Genomic DNA, 17500 nt, shown 5'->3' on the forward strand with positions numbered 1-17500 from the left:
TGGCGTGTGCATTTGCGTGCACAGTAAGGATGCGCAGAAACAATTGGCGCGAACGTCCTTAATTCCCAACTTACTACTCTGATCTTGGTCGTTTCATTTGTGGGAGGTGCATTCTACTACTTATAGCAAAGTTTTTTGACCAAAAACAATAATAGCAAGTGAAAGGTTCATTATTGTTTTAAAATAAAATCAGACCAGTCATGACAACATACAATTGTCAGTCTCTACATTTTGCTGTATAAAGTCTATTTTTAGGGACTGGCAAGAAAAAATCACACCACATCAGTGCTCAAAATTGACTAGATTTTGGTAAAATGAGAAGGTTGGTTGCCTGAAGAAAAAACAAGAAACAAGAGGCAACCCAGTGAAAAATAGAAAATGTATAAGCAGCAACTGACTCACAGTGCTCTGTGGCCTGGCAAGAAAGGCCAAGCTGGCAGTTGATGTCAATGTCTTACATGTATAGTAGTGTGAAGTTTAAACAATACAGTGTAATTATTCAATTTGCTGCAGTTGAGCATTTTCCTGTGTTTTGAATATCTGTGGCATTCACTAAAAAATGTCACATAGGAAAATTTGCACGTACCGTGATGCATTACTGTGATGTAACTGGCGATGGAGATAAGTGAATTTAACCCATACTTCCACAAAAAACTACAAGTGCACACGTAGAACTGTGGGATACTCAAGCTTCAACGCCATGCGATTGCATCTCGACACGGTGTTCATTTTAATAATCGTATGGGGTTTCCCAATGGGCAACCAAGCATTCACCAGGGCAACCAAATTTATGGGTTTAGTTGCCCTACTTTTGAAACAGGGACGACCTGGAATATTTTAAAATTTTGAGCACTGCACATGACAACATACATGTACATGTGCCAGTCTCTACATTTTGCTGTATATAATGTCTGTTTTTAGGGGCTGGCAAGAAAGCATTTATACAAGCTGATGGTATCAAGACTCTATATACTTCATCACTGGAAACATTAGAATGTAAGTTTACAAGCTCATGTATTATGTTTATGGTAGCTGGCAGATTTTTTCAAATATGACTGTTAGTAGTCATTTTGGTTATTTTCATGTATAAAAGATTAGAATTTAATTTTATTTTGACTACATTGACTCCAAAACAAAGGTAATGGTGAGCATACTTAAAGTCATATGAGCTTGGGAACTGGTACCATCAAAGGTTCGTGGGGGCCGCATGAAAATACAAGGTACAGCAGGGAGGTATCCATTGGCAACTCTGTGAGTGGGAACCTGTCCTGCAATTGGCCACCAACCAGCAGCATCACACTGAAGGAAGTTCCTGATACTTATCTTGGCCCAACTCCTAGAGGGGTGGGAAGGGCTGGGCACTAAATTTGCAAAACAAGGGACCACAGCATGATTTAGCCCAAACTCCCACAAACTAAAGCCCAGTGAACCAGCAGCATCTGAAGACAGCCGTGAGTACAACCCACAGCAGAAGACAGCCGTGGGTACAACCCTAAATTGACACCATGCCACCATGCCACCACTGAGCCAGAAGATGATCCCACCACAACCTCATCCCCAGGGTCGTACTCAATACTGGGAGTAACATACAATGTTATGATTTTGACAATTGTACAAGGAAGGGAAGAAGAGAGACTCTGGGGACGAGGTTGGATCCCACCATTGGAGGTCAATTATTAGAAATTTTATTCTATTTTAAAAATTTCCTGGCAGAATATGCCCCCAGACCCCCCTAGGTGCTTGCGCGGTCGGCGCTCGCAAGGCGCCTTACGGCGCCAAGAAAACATTCACGTCCGGTGCTTTCAGAAGTATGTCTGCTACTTTACAAAACAGTTGAAAACCCTGCTTCTGCTGCCTTTTTTCCGCTGGTTTTGTTTCTTTTCAACAGAAATGATCACTACAGCATTTCACAAGTGATCGCTACAGCATTCTGCGGGGGAAATATCCTCACAAACGGGGGGTTATTGTGTGATAACTGTTGTGTGAGTTTGTACCACGTGGCGTAAATTAGCCAGCAAAATCGCCCGAAAATTAATTATTGGGTTATAATTTCCTATACCAGTCAATGTAAAATGTAAGAATCAGTTTCTGCTCCAGAAGGGAAACTCTACCGTGTACCAGATCTAATCTGTGTTTTACATGCAATCCAAACTTCTGAGCATTGTGTCTTGTAGGTCGTGAACTTGAGGGGGTAAACAACCTAAGCAGCCAAATATTGCGGAGGTGTTTCCCCACCAATAAACTTCCAGTATCGTCCTTGTCATCGCCTTTAGCTTTTGCTCTTTTGGATTTGGACAGTGCTGGGAATTCTTCAGCCGAGGATCTACTTGATGATAGTGGAGAAGGTTGTATCAAAAAGCTCTTTTGTAATTTTAAACATACTGTACCGACGTAGACATCAGCAAAAGCGAATTAAAGCAAGTACATGAAGTGTGGCAACTCTTAGTTTATTAAAATCACACATACACACACTTGTAAGAGAACTGAAAAAAAATAATTTTAAAAAACTGAAAACTTCAAATCATGGTTGTTAGGACGTCTGAATCCAAAATTTGGTACATGTTCGTAAACCCAAAATTGTTGACATTTGGTGAGCAAAGCATGAAATTCTCTGAAATTTTCTCTCGTTACCTTTGCACAGTGTTGTGAGCAGATTGGGTAGCAAAATAACTAGTCTAAGACATTATTATAGGCAAAACTGACAACCAATACCAGAAGCGCACAATGCTATTGTTAGGATGGTGTTAAATAAATTCTACACAAGTTGTATGTGGACAAAATACCGGTAATCTGCAATTCCATATAAGGGTCGATTCATAGATTTGACATTTACCCAAATGTGGTATTTAAATCTAGTGACTTCAAGATGCTCAATACTTATACATGTTTCATGGAACTAAGTTTTGAGACTCTTTAAATAAAGAGAATTGTCCCGTAGGACAATAATGGTTCAGACATTTTTTTCTGTGATGGGAGTGCAGTCCACCATCCTGGACAAAACGAGCCCATTTTTGATTTTTTAAAAAAGAAGTCCAACAATGCAATGTTTTTGAGAAAAAGCACAAAGAACTCAGCTGCACATTAACATTGTTTTGAAGGATGAAATGGGCAGCCATGTAATTAAAAGATTTGATCCATGAAAAAAACGTTTTTTTAGATATGAACATGAAGTTAGAATGTTATAATGACCAAGGCAAAATTTCTGTAGTCGCCCTGTTGATCAATATTTTATTAGTACAATATAATCACAGGTGAATCATCAGAAATTGAATCGGAAGATGATGATGATGAAAGCGGCAGCACTAGTCAAGAGGATAAAGAAAGTTGTGCAAAGACAGAAAAGCTTGATAGCAATAGCACTAGCAATGTTGATAAGCAGACCAAGGCCAAACCAAGAGATGATCTGGCTATGTATGAAAAGTTCTTTCCAGAATTGTTTGAACTTCAGGTAGGTTTGGTAAATGCTATTTTTTATTATCTCAGTCCGTAGCAGTTGTTATCCAAATTTAATATCGTAAATCAATAAAAATAATAAGTAAATCAGTACGTACCGGGGGTAATAATTTTTTTCATCATCTTTTCTCGTGTTTCCAGTTGTGAAAATGTTTTGTCAGTATAATAGCTACACATTTAATGAAATAGTTTTTTTGCAACTGAACTCATTTTTAGGAGAAACATAAAGATGCATTTTGACTAACAAGGGCACGTCCATACTCAAACCGAATGTACCTCTTGCATCTTAATGAACAATGTCTGCTTTGTAATAATATATTAATTATGATTACTTTCGTTTTGTTGTTTGTTAATAATTATTGATGTTAACTGTTAATTTGATTCACTGGCAAAAATTACCCTCACTCCATAGTCAAAATGTGCAATATTTAAGTAGAATGAATTAAAGTTACTTAATTATGTTACATCCATGTAATTAACTTTCAAGAAAGTGTGACATTTTAACCTAAGTTGCAACTTAATGAAAATGTCTTTCATGGCAGGTTGAAGATGATGAGCCAGTGGAAGATGAACATTTTGTTTCCTACCCAATAGTGATTCCAACAGCTGCAGAAGAACCATTGTCAACATCGCCAACAGGACTTAGCCAGCTGTTGAGTCAACAGGACTCAAGGAATTTTGAAAGGTAATCTGACCAGAAAAACTCTCCTCTTAATAGGCAATCGTAAGGGAAGAAGCCATATAATGTTGACTAAGTGATGCACTCATTTCTTCATAATTTTCGAAATGTGTCCGTGATTTGTAGTATGTAAGTTGTCATACCAGTTTTTTGACAATAGGTAATGAATGACCTTTTACTAACCGAGCGCAAGGGCCGTACTGGGCATTAGAGAGGTTAAGGTGGCTACTGTTTTCCGAAAAAAAAAAAATGAAGATTTTGAAATCTGTGAAATTAAAGCAACGGGATGCCGATTCTGAAGTTTTAGTCACTGCAATTGATGTGAAATGTCATTTTACCCAACCAATTCATGCAGATCAGGGGGAAATGCTAAATATAGTGACCGAGCTCTTGGAAGAAGGACTGGAAAGTAGACATTTCAAATGCCTTTTTCTTAAACCCTAGCCCCACAACCAAGGCTGAAATTTTGGAAACCATCAAAAATTTAAAAGATCTATCCGACAGTTTTTCAGTTATTATCACAATAGACGAAAATCGACTTTTTTGCCATTTGCCAAAAACCTGTCTGACAGATTTAACTATTTATTTCTGCACGATTATTTTTTTCTCGCTAAGGAAATCCTGAAATTTTAAGGTGGGGTCGCACGGCCAGTTTGTGAGAAAAAAGGCCTTTGAAATGTCTAGTTACCATTCCCCTGCATTGAGCTTGGTCACTATATTTACCATTTTCCCTTGATTTGCATTTATTGGTTGGATAAAAATTACATTTTACATCATTTGCAGTGACACACACTTCAGAAGAGACATCCTGTTGCTTTTATTTCAAATCTTCCCACATTGAAATTTGTTTCATTTCTCGTCTGAAGTTAGGTCATAAATTGCTTATTCCAAAAATGAAAAAAACAAAAAAAAAAAAACAAATGGGGGGTCACCGACTTTGTTTCGGAGAAAAAGGCAAGGGAAAAGTGCCCTAATTTCGATGATGGGTCATCATAATGAGATGTAGCCTCATCTACTCAACCGTCGAAAATCATAAAAATATTATGTTAGAGAGAAGGTTTCTATGCATAGAAATATAGGAGTGGGTTTTTTTAGATAATTGCATGCCGCTAGGGATGTCGTAAACTGTGGAGTTAATCCTCAACAAGGGTTTTCGCAAGCGCTACTCGTTGTAACCACTTCCGGAATTCACGACACAAGGAAAGAAAAAATTAAAAAAAGATAACTTCTTACATTGTGATTTCTTTCATTTCATCACATTTTGTAGATTGTAAGAAGAGTAAGTAATTCGTGTCTTAGAAAATAGGGGTCACCGATGATCCAAATGAGTAAATTCGATGTGATGTTGCGAAGCTCTCGGAAAATTTCGTTTGTCACGATTTTGCGTGACAAACGATGAAAGTTTTTTGTAAGAAAAAACTTTCTCGAGCATAGCAACATTTCAAGCAGGCGTTATCTTTATGTGGTTAGCAGGGCCGTAGCCGGAAAAAAATCCGTAGGTATTTTAGGTGTTTGTGATGAGTACATTTCAAAGACAACACTAGAATCACGCCTTATTAAAAAGAAAAAAAAAAATCACGAAAAAATGGCTGAGACAACTGCCTCGGTTTGCCTCATGCTGGTTTATTGAATATACATATTGGCACCTAAAAGATCAATTACAATGTGGTATATAAATAATTGAAAAATATAAATATATTATAAATTTAATACATTAACTAATACAATTTGGCCATAGCCGGAAAAAAACTCTTACCAAACCGGTTTGTCCTAAATTTAAAGCGGCTACTTTAAAGTATTGCTGTTCCTTAATTAAATGATGCAAGTGGCACCGAGCACGCGTAGTAGGGAGGAGACGGTGAAGCTGGCTGTCCGGGTTGGCACTGATGTTTTGCCAAACCCTCTGGCAGAGATGGTCACGCCTAATTTCAAGATTTGTCACGTTAGCCTCTGCGAGGGCCTGTTGATATTTTAGGCCGGGGCAATAGGATACGCATGGCCCTCTTCTGTATCCTTTCAATCTGGTCTACTAGATAACGCGGGAGACTTGTCGCCCAGATGACGTAGGAATACTCGAGGACGGAGCGAACCGAGGCGTTATGAACGCAAATGAGGTCCATAGAGAAGACCCCAGCGCACTTTGAAACCCTTAGGATTTGAAGGCGCTTTGACGCCTTGGTAATAATTTCATTGGTGTTCTCCTTCCACTTGACAGTGTCGCACAATGTTAGACCAAGTACACCCTTTCTATAAACGGTAGGTTGTTGATGAGCAATGGTGGAAGGTCCCGCTGGGATCTTAAAGTAAAAATGACCATTTCTTTGCATTTCTTGGGATTTAAATTCATGTTGTTACACTCGACCCACAGAGAAATGCAGTCTAGGTCATTTTGTATCAGGGAAGCCTCACCAGAGCAGATAACTTCAGAAATTGTGATGTCATCAACGTACTTACAGTGATTTGAGAGGAGTGGGAAACGTGTGGCTAGGTCGTTAATCATTATCAGGAATAGTATTGGACCTAGCTTGTACCCTGAGGTACCCCAGCATGGACGGGCATCCACTCCTATATAGCGTTTACGAGCTTTACGGCTTGGCGCCGACCACTAAGAAAGCTGCAAATCCATCTTATCAGAGAACCACGTGCTCCAAGATGAATGAGCTTAGAGACCAAGATGGTATATGGTCAGTGTGATCGAACGCCTTGCTGAAATCTAGGAAGCACACTCAGGAACTTATCAGGGTGGTCAATGGACGAGAGCCAGTTGTGTACCATGTCCAAAAGACCATAGGTGGTAGAGGTTCCCTTGAGACTGCCGAATTGCTGGGGGTGGATGAGATGTCTCTAACAGCCACTCAACAACCAAATCCTCTAGCACATTAGACAGCACCGGCGTCAGGGCGATAGGTCTTAAATCCCCGTCCCGAGTTATGGGCATGTCCTGGGGAACAGGAATGGTGTTAGCGTCCTTCCATTGTGTCGGGAATATCCCCGTTGACAGTGAGCAGTTAAAAATGCTAGTAGCCGACTCAGCCAGCTCAGGTGCAAACTCTTTTAGGAGACGGGCAGGGACTCCATCAGGACCCGGTGCCTTAAAGGTACCTAGACCGAGCAGCTTTTTACGGACCGCTGTAGTAGATATGGTGGGTGGTTGTTCAAGTGATGGTAAAAAGGCTGGGAGCTTTGAGGTGTCGAGAGGTTGCAGGTCCGACATTACTGATATGAAAAAGTTGTTTAGACGAGTGGCGAGGGTCTTACCAGATATAATGTTGCCGTTCTCGTCTGGATAGCACAATTTAGCAGCAGTAGTGGGCTTCCCAGCAAGCTTGTTCACCAAGCCCCACCAGCTCATCGGGTCAGTACCCTTTAGGTTTTGCACCTTGCGGGAATAAAACTCCTTTTTGCGTTTGCAGATGACTTCCCAAACTTTCAATTTCTAAGGTGTCGCCATTTTCGGTAGGCCCAGAATGGTAAGCACGTTGTCGTTCGAATATGAGAGATTTAATCTCAGCAGGCATCCAGGGTTTATCGGTAGGGTGAGGCCTGACACTCTTTGTCGGGAAGTAGATGTTGATAAGATTGGAGAGGTCATCAGAAAACGATGAAGTTAGATAATCAACTGATGAAGAGTCGCATGGGTGCGCATGCTTCAGCTCCCCAATATTGGCCCCAGGTCATGGCGGTACGGACCGACCGAGGGCCAATATACCCCAGTACGGTCCTGAGCAAGTGAGGTCAATAAGTTGTTTATTATACGGCATCGTTTCTTTGAGCGATCGGACACTTCTCTGCTTGGTGAATGTTCGTGATTTTTGTCTTTAATCAGCAGACTTTGAACGGTAATCTTTTACATGCAAAACTAAATTCTGCTTGCTATAATTGTACTGTTGCGGTGAAAAAATTAAATTCCTCTTTTTTAAAACTTTTTTTGTTTCGCTCAACTTGAATTTCCAGGGAGAAAGAAAAAATACAGTAACAGACCGTTTCCATGGTAATGGTCCGAACTGTAGAATTCTGACCGAAAACCAGCCAATCAGAGTGCTTGATTTAGCCTGAGAATTGCTTGCCATAAATAATATAATAAAACTACTTATTAACCGAGAGTGAGGTCCTCATGGGAAAATCTCAAATCCTGAGGGTTTGCCTTATTCAGGACAATACAGCAAGGCCGAAGTTCGAAATTTCTCGTAAAGACCAAAGTTAATGTTTGTTTGTCGACAGAACTAAGCATTTATTTTAACGGCTTTGTAGAGGAAGGGGTTACTTTACATCTGGTAATGTGGGTGCTTATCAGTTCATTCATCGTTTTGAAACCATACATTAAACATCACTTTATTCCATCGAAAAATATGATTACGATTTGATAAGGTAAAATTTCATCGACATTCTCATGAGTTGATGGCGAAACAAACTTCAATGAATGCATTGGATTTACTCTACCTAAAGTTAGTTTTGATTTTCATTTGCATAATTCGTATTTGACCTATGTGCATTATGATAGAGTAATGCGCTATCAGTTAGCCAATCAGAGCGCTTGTTATATTGGCAACGAGCACTAATTTTATATTAAGGCAAAACCCACTCAACTTCACATTACAGTATACGTCATTTATTTATATCCCTATTTCGATATATATTACATTTCAAATTAAAACAATACACATGACTTAAGCTCCTTTGAAGCAAAAAAAGGATTTGTAGGAATTTTCCCCAAAAGCCTCAAGTGATGTCTTTCATAATAAGAGTGAACTTTTCACAATTCTGCCTTCAAAGCTTGTTTTTACGTGGTTTTAGTGAACTGGGTCACTATCAGTGGGTCAACTAACATTTACAGTATATCTTGCTTTTCTAATGATGCATCAGAAAATCACCAAAAGTGGCAAGAAAGAATCTGTAGTAAAATGATTCCATTGTAAGAATGTCCTTCAATGTAATAGAAAGAATGAGCATTGACTGTGATGCATTGCAATACCACAGCCCACCCTCCCAATCTAAAGGCAGCCAGCCCAAGACACAGGCCATACCAACTCAAGAGAAGCTTGTAGAGAAACAAAGACCTGGCCATACTGGAAATCCTGCTGCGCGTAAAAATGGTCACCTTCAAAGTGTGCTCTCGATTATCAAGACACCCTCTCCTGATATGTATGGTCACTATCCACCACTGGAACCAGAACCTCTGGGACAAAAGAAAACGGGACTGCAGAGGTATGCTTAATCATAACTAGCTGGTGCAAAATCAGCGTCCTTTTAAGAAAAGTTGCGGCACTCTAACCCCCAGCTTACAAGAAATTTAAGATAGGGCATAGCGAGGTATGTTAAACATCCACCTTTTTCAAAGCCCTCTATTGGGGAAAGTCAATTATCATTGACTCAAACAGGTTCAAAAGGGGATTGAAAAAGCACGCTGACTTAAATTCCTTATCGCGTTCTTGTTACCGGTAGGCCATTACCTTTTGGTTGTTTTCATATGTAGTTAGCACCTTACTTCAACCCACTTTGAGTTTCAACAGACATTCAATGATATTCTCATTGCTGTTTTGATCTCAATGTTTACTATGGTAACAGGGTATAAAAATAAATTTCAACAAACTACATGAAAACATCATGTAGTTATTCCATAGTTATTTCTTAGACCTAATGAGTGTAATTCAGAGCTAAAAAATGGCATCGACCGTTTCATATGGCAACGACCGTTCTGAGAAATGGCAGCGACCGTTTCAAATGGCAACGACCGTTTACGAAAGGGAAATAGGCCTCGCCGACCATCTGAAGAGAGACGACAAAGGCCGCTTTTACTGTCCAAAAGCTTTAAAGCGCAATCATGATAACTCTTCTCGGTTACGAAGTTGTTCTTTTGGAACTTTCCCCAGTCCTTCTGCGGAGAATGATCATCGCCCCATTGCCGTCCATTTGTAGTCGTGTTGCGAAGAAACGAATACGGTGACCCCCCCTTTTTTTTTAATGGTTTCATTTACTCGTAATAGGTACACGGGAAGGAAGCATACTTTAAAGAGAAAAAATTTGGATAGTGGAAGTTGTAGTATTTACATAGATATGATGTGGAGCCAGGCACTGAGTGCAAGGTGCAAGGTGATGACTGTAGCGGTCCAATTTGCTTGCATGTCTTTTCAAGATTGGGCAATTTGAAATCACTTTACTGAAAGATTATACCCCGGACAAACAAGTAGGCGCAAGTTTTCAGTAATATTCAGTACCTTTGCTATATAACAACAATTTTTCCGGTTGATCAAGTTTCGAACGCTTCTCGCCTAATTCGATAAAATACACGTAGAATAAAGGGCATACAGAGCGAAAACATGCACGGTGACTCCATCTTTTTATTTCATTTTGTTAATGTCCTGTGTATGAATATCAATTCTGTCAAGTTTGTACGTCATTTTCAAGGGAATTACCTTAAAGCAAGGCAGTACTTGTCTGTTTTCAGAACAATGATTTTCAAGGACATTGAAAGGCAGATCAATCCTCAGAGAGTTATAAACAGAGTCGTTTTTGACTTGGACAGTTTACTGAAACAAGAAACTGAGTTCGTTGAGAACAGTGTGTTATCAGTGCCTGCTCAGCAGATGAGGCAAACTCGTAAAGTCAGTAACACCAGGTATGTAAAATTTAAATCACAACTAATCATTTAAAATACAAAATTGTCAGGTATGTAGATGTTACTGAAAAAATGTAGTTATTTACAATTGTGTTTTTTTAGAAAGGGTAATTGTCTGTTCATTTTTAGTTGTTTTATTCTCAATCCTGTTGTTTGTTTGTTTGTTTGCGTTAGCATGTCTGAAGGTGAAAGGTCATCTCCGGAAGAGACAGCCAGACCACTTAAGTTTGAATCGAGGTTTGAAAGTGGAAATCTACGCAAAGCTATTCAGGTTTGAAAATGCTGCAACGACTTTACTACAAAATTAATGTAATGTTGATTATGGAGGAGATGATGAATTTTGATCCTGGTGATATCGGTATATGTTGATGATGGTTGGGATATACTCAGGAAAATTCCAAATGCCGAGCATATGATTTCGCAGGTAGTCCCAGAATTCTTGAGCTTAGTTTTAGACTATCCAAAGTGACCTTTTATATCCGCTATTACTGCGCTTTTCAATAACATGCGGACTCTTAAATTCAAAGGTCAACCGACAAATGCGTTTTTCGCTACCGTCAATCAAATGTTCGGCGGCTCCTCCCAGCTTCCGACTTTGTTGACTGAACTGGGCTCAACGATGTGATTTGATTATTACGCACTCGACAGTAGTCGGAAGCTCGGAGGAGCCGTCGAACATTTGATTGACGGTAGCGAAAAACGCATTTGTCGGTTGACCTTTGAATTTAAGAGTCCGCATGTTATTGAAAGGCGCAGTAAAAACTGTATTACAATGATCTTTGCTTCTTTATTTTTATATGGGTGACTGACCCGTTTTTGTCTTCTTGATTAAATACCTGAAATTCCTAGGATTTTCTCCTTTACTGTTAGTAGGGAGAGTTTGATACAATGTACTGTGCGATGAAAGATTGTTTTATCAACTAGGTCCGTGACTATGAGTATGATTTGGTGCTGAATCCAGACATAAACTGCAAGCATCATCACCAGTGGTTTTTCTTTGAGGTATGTCATCTACTTTTTCGCTTACGTTTTTATTCTTGCATACTGTGAATCTTCTTTAACGCCTCCTCGTGAATAACTCACAACTTGCGGCCACAATGAGGTACCTTATCTGATCCCTCTCGTTTAAAATATGCGTCACTTCATGAATGATTTACTTACGTCTTCGACGTTCCGTTTTGTATCATTGGCTGGGCAAAATTGTTTGCTTTTATCAGTGTTGCAAGACTATGTATATCAATTGTCGACAACGTAGATCCATTAATCACCGTAATCTGTTTATCGTTGGCTGCATCATATCAAACTTATATGCCACAGGTTTTTCACTGAAGCTGTTATTGTTTGCTAATTGTTTGCTTTACTAAACTAATAAGTCCCTCATCTCTAATGAACCACCTTTGAAAGTACCTTAGTAAATAAGGAACCTAGTTATTCGAAGATTGATTATCCCTAATGCTGTCAAATCTGAGTTACAATGTAAGTCGGACCATAACCTACATGTATGTTATTTAATTATGGTAAGCCCTTATCGAGCCTTAAACAATGCGGCTTAAACAATGGTGGCTTAATAAAGGATTTGCGGATTATTTATCAGTACCACTGTGAACGCTTTAAACTGTGCTCATAGAGTAAGCAACCTAATTATCTTAATGCGTTGTGATGAACTTAGGTATAGCCTCACAGTGTCCCCTTTCCCTTCTCCTCTGCACTGACGTTTTAGAGTCCAGGGCCCGGTGTGTTCGAAAGCCGATTACCTTAATCCAGGATTAGCGCAAACTTTTGTTTGATTTTTTTAACTTTTTGGTGAAAGTTTCCTTCGCTTATTTTTGTTTTTCAAGATCGGCTTTCTCTAATGTAACGTTTTGCCAAATATCAGTGTTGAACAGCATTTAGGAGTAGAGAAATAAACTCCTTGGTTAAAGGGGCTAGGTCACGCTGTTTTAGGTAATTTTGTTTAATTTTGTTAGTTATGAGCTCTAAACGTCAAATTGGCAGAGCAAGAGTCTTTCATTTGCAAAATCACGGCCACGTAACAATTGAGAATGATTTTCCAGCTGTTTAAATGACATTTTGATATAAACTGATGTAAATTTGAAAAAAGGTGGGCCGACGTTTTTCAAATTTACCCAAATGCAATCCATTTCAATCCTCCCCAGTTTTGTCCATCCAAGCTTGTCCCTCCTTAGCTTCCTGTGTTTTGTTTGAGTTCCTCTATAGTTTTGAGCCGTTATTTTGTTATTTCAGTTAATTCTATGACCATTTGATCAATGCTGAAATTGCCTAAAATTGCGTGACCTATTAATCTGGGATTAGCGTTAATCGGCTTTTGAACAACTGGGTCCAGGTGATAAACGGGGCCCTCTACTTAACATAGTATAAACGGAACACTTGGTGCAGTTTATCAAAGATGAGCGCGCGTCATTATTTACAGTCTTTAAGACAAAGGCTTATTTGTTAAGTCTTTTGTGGGTCTTCAGCAAATGCTTTACTCTCATGTGGATATGTTGCACCCCGACGTTTGACCGCTTTTCTGTGAAATATTTTGTGTTGTTAGAACGAGCAGACGACCTGGCCTGGCCAAGTTTTTTTAAAGAATGCTCAATTTTGTCAATAAACTCAAGCATACACGCTTTGTTTTAAGTCGCAAACAACAAATCGTGTATAACTTCATGGACATTAATCGATGTGTCAAACGCTGCAAGCAGCTGTTACACTTATCTCCAGACAATCGTATCTGAACAATAGCCATTCGCTTGTGTAAATATTTGGTTGCTGTAATTTTTTAGACTGTATTAGGTGCAAGCGAACTACTCGTTGAATTGTATGTTTCAGGTCAGCAACATGGAAGGTGAAATTCCATACAAATTTAACATTGTTAATTGTGAAAAAATTAACAGTCAGTTTAATTTTGGTAAGTTGTAATTACTAGAAATGGTGACTGTTCCAATTTACATTGTCGTGGAAAGGTGATGTGATCTGACCGGGATATAAGACATCTGCACCTTTTGAGATCTCTTGCTCGAAAACAAAAGTCTGAAAATGATTTCTTTCAATTTCAGTATTTTGATTAATTTGAGCATAAAGCTGTAAGAGGGGGCTTGTGAAATTGCAATGGAGCATCACGTTAACGGAAAACTTCAGGCTAAAATAGTCGTTTTGCCAAAAATCAGAAACTTTTTTTGATTTGCATGTAACGTCATGGAGGGTTGTCCCAATACTCCGACATAATGAGATTCATGGCACTTCACAATAGACATCACAAAGTGTCCCCCAACCTTAATCCTTAAAAAAATAGTAACAGTTTTGCGAGACTTAAAGAGCGGGACACTTTGTGACACTTTGTGATGTCTATTGTGACGTACCAGGAATCTCATTATGTAGGAGTATTGGACATGTATGACGTCATGGTGGCCATGTTGGATGGCAGGAACTATAACCTGTCTCTCCGCTGGGAACAAAACTTTATTATTATGCAAATTATGCGAAAAGAAATTGTATTGTATTTCCATCCAATATGGCCGCCATGTCAAGTGAGTGAAAACCAAGATTTGGGCTCATGTCTCTGCTGTTACGTACAGATAATCGAGAAACTTCTGATAAGGGAGAGACCAGTTAGAACAAGAGAATTTTCGTGTGTTTATGACGAGCAGCAACCTGTCCCCTTCCGTTTCACGGGAACCCAATGCCAAATCTCTCTCTTAAGTCTCCTTTATGTAACATGGTACTGAATATGACTCCCTTCTTTCTTGTTTTCTTCTTGAAAGGAATGCAGCCCGTAATGTATTCCACTTTAGAGGCACAGGAAGGAAGAGCAGGCTGGGTCAGGACAGGAACCAATGTTTGCTATTACAGAAATTACTTTACACGGAGTCGCGAGGCCACCGGTGGACAGGGAGGCAAAACCTATTACACTTCCACCTTCACTGTATCATTCCCACACACTCAAGATGCGTGTTATTTTGCTTATCATTATCCATACACCTTCACCATGTTGCAGGTCAGATTTGCTTTAATACAATATGTTTACATTATGCCTTCTTTAAGGCAAGAAATTTACTCTTGTGTCCAGAAATGTGCGTAATTAGATGCAAGCCCAGTTCTGACTCGACATTCAACACCAAGTGTCCCTTTTAAAAGTCGTAGTCTTTGTTACCTATTTCTAACAACAAGGTGAGGGTAAAGGCTAGCATTATTTTTGCTCAGGGAACATGCAGTTGTTTATATTGACGTGCAGCACTTATTGAAATCTGCGTGCATCTAATAAGGGGCATTTCTGGACAATGAAATTTAGTGCGAATTTCAAACAAAGACGTTAATTTTAGTCGGGTTATAATTTTTTCTTGTGTTTACAATCCGCTCCTCGAAAAAAAAAAGGTTAATTTCCAGGAAAAACAAACTTTTAAAACATATGGTGAATAAAGCCACCAAGAGGTCAACCCAACCCCATCGCACCGTCCCACTCCAACAAGGTTGTGTTGAATTTTAGGGTTCAGCTCCTAGCAGTGATTTTGGTGATTAGATCTAAAGCTTGGGTTTTATTTAAGATCAGGGTCACCGTGTACAATGACGTTTTCCGAAATATATTCTTATACAAACAACCGGGCTAACAAATGCATCGTAAATGCACAGTTTTCACGACATCTTGGTATTCTACGTTAGAACTGTTAACTGGCGGATTCATTTTTGTGTATGTTAAGTGATGCTGCGTTTTGATACAGTGAGTTTGATTTGTGTTTTTTTTTCCACTTCTCTCAGAGTCACTTGTCACGGTTAGAGTCATCTTTAAATACCAGTGACATTTATTATCGCCGCATGACACTTTGTGACAGTTTAGCGGGAAATCCGTGCGATGTCATTACTATCACAGCACAGCCAAGACGACGAGACGCTAACACTCTAGAGATGCTTAGTAAGAATATGCAACTTCGCAAAAAAGTATTTAAAAAATAAATAAATAAATAAATAAATAATAATAATAATAATAATAATAATAATAATAATAATAATAATAATAATAATAATAATAATAATAATAGTAGAAGAATCTCAACCGCCGCTGCCTCCTTTCAACATAGTTGGCGACTAAAGAGAGAAAGGTTCGCGCCCCTACAAAATATTTTCAACCTCTATCAGAGGCGCTCTCGCTTTCTCAGAAAGCATCACGTTTGCTTGCCGTTTCACGTAAAGTAGAGAGCAACGGCAACTCGAGTATTTAGGTACTAAAACAAAACTCGGAGTCTCTTTAAACATTGTTTGTAGAAAAAGACTCTATACAAAATGAAAATCCTTACTCGTCAAATTTTGAGAGTTTCGATGAAGCTGTTTTGTCGGTCAACAGAGAGTCAACGTGAGTTCATGAAGATAATTACGGCAAGGAGTCAGTTATGAACTATCTATATCCATGAAACCTACGTTTTCCTCCTTTGGCATACCGGAAATGGTTTTGGGGTACAATTTTCGGCAGGCAACATCTTATGTAGAAGAAAATTTCACGTATACAAAAAACGGGAAAATCCCTACTTTCACGAAGAAACAGCGGGAGCCAGCAAACGTAAAAAATGGCGGGAAAATCATGGTCACGTGGTCACTTCCGTTGGTGCTAAATCTCTCAAATAATCGTAGAAACAAATGTTGCACACTGGGAGCACACTTTGCCTCGGCACCAGAACGCATGGTGATTGACCAAAAACACAATTTTGTCAACCAATCGGAATTAAACTAAACAACCACAGCTCTTCGCTGCTTTCGGGTCAAGAGGTCCATACTGGGACTTTGCTCAAGACGGACCATCCTGGACCAGTGAATAAAATCTTTATTTTTTCGCGGCTTCAACTGTCGCAAAGATATCCGGCTCAATTCTGCGTTAACTCGCCGTAGAATTTCCTCTTGAATACACAAATCAAAAATTTTTCGAAGCTCGTACATTGTATAAAGCGGGAATATACCTTTTTGAAGTGCTCAAAACACCAAAATATATGAAAAAATGCAAAGAAGTGACTGTAGGCATGCTGTGAGTCATTCCGTGTCAATTTCGGCTTTGAGGACAAGGTAAAAATTCCGTCCGCCCCTGAAACTAATCATGTTTCGCGATTTCGGGAAATCCGCCCGCTTGCGCTCGGACAAAAGTAAATTAATTGATGATGACTCGGGGTGTACCTGGAAAAACTCCGACTGCTCCGAACACTACTTCGCATAGCTTTCTGCCGAGTTACAGGAGACTATGAGCTAGGCGTTGGGCCAGGGGTACACTATTGTGTTCTTGTGGCGGCAACGTTTGAAGAATTAACGAGGCATATAAGTGGCTAGTTTAGTTGGCCAGGAGGATTGAACTGTGTGGGGAAATTTTTAACGCGCTTTTGTTTCTCAGTTTTCTTTTTTCATTTTAGATACAACACTCTTCCCTTTAACCACCAATTTCAATGAACCGATGTAGGATCGAGCTCTGTCGTGTTTAGGATTAGGCTCTATTGTTTCTGTTGTATATTCTTTGTGCGTATTATTTTTTAAACCAATCACGAGAGCCTTTGTATCAGCTGAGGTCTGCAGAAGTTCTTATTGCTTTGCTTCAAATTCTGATTTGGCTGTTATGTGATTGGCCAAAGATACTGTTGTCGTTTTAATCTTTTTATCTTTCTTGTGTTCCTCGGAAAACTGGCCAAAAGTAGTCATGCCTCAGCCTAACTCCCTTGTCACTCAATTGTTCATGTTTCGTTTCTTGTAGAGAGCAGACCTTATATATTTCTCACCAGTCG

The 17500-nt window shown here is 39.3% G+C and overlaps 1 protein-coding gene across 1 annotated transcript in view; it reads left to right on the forward strand.

The window, feature by feature from the left end:
* Window positions 1–17500, forward strand: part of LOC137992631 (cytosolic carboxypeptidase 1-like) — a 44783-nt gene that overhangs the window by 17415 nt on the left and 9868 nt on the right. The window contains exons 10-21 of the mRNA XM_068838074.1: window positions 922–996; window positions 2175–2345; window positions 3252–3448; window positions 3996–4138; window positions 9110–9337; window positions 10578–10748; window positions 10923–11019; window positions 11673–11750; window positions 13581–13659; window positions 14513–14745; window positions 15504–15657; window positions 17470–17500. The exon at window positions 17470–17500 is cut by the window's right edge and continues 41 nt beyond it. Of these exons, the coding sequence (XP_068694175.1) occupies window positions 922–996; window positions 2175–2345; window positions 3252–3448; window positions 3996–4138; window positions 9110–9337; window positions 10578–10748; window positions 10923–11019; window positions 11673–11750; window positions 13581–13659; window positions 14513–14745; window positions 15504–15657; window positions 17470–17500 (1657 nt within the window). The remainder of the gene's footprint in view (window positions 1–921; window positions 997–2174; window positions 2346–3251; window positions 3449–3995; window positions 4139–9109; window positions 9338–10577; window positions 10749–10922; window positions 11020–11672; window positions 11751–13580; window positions 13660–14512; window positions 14746–15503; window positions 15658–17469) is intronic.

The sequence above is a fragment of the Montipora foliosa genome, chromosome 2, assembly GCF_036669935.1.
Source record: "Montipora foliosa isolate CH-2021 chromosome 2, ASM3666993v2, whole genome shotgun sequence".
NCBI lineage: Eukaryota > Metazoa > Cnidaria > Anthozoa > Scleractinia > Acroporidae > Montipora > Montipora foliosa.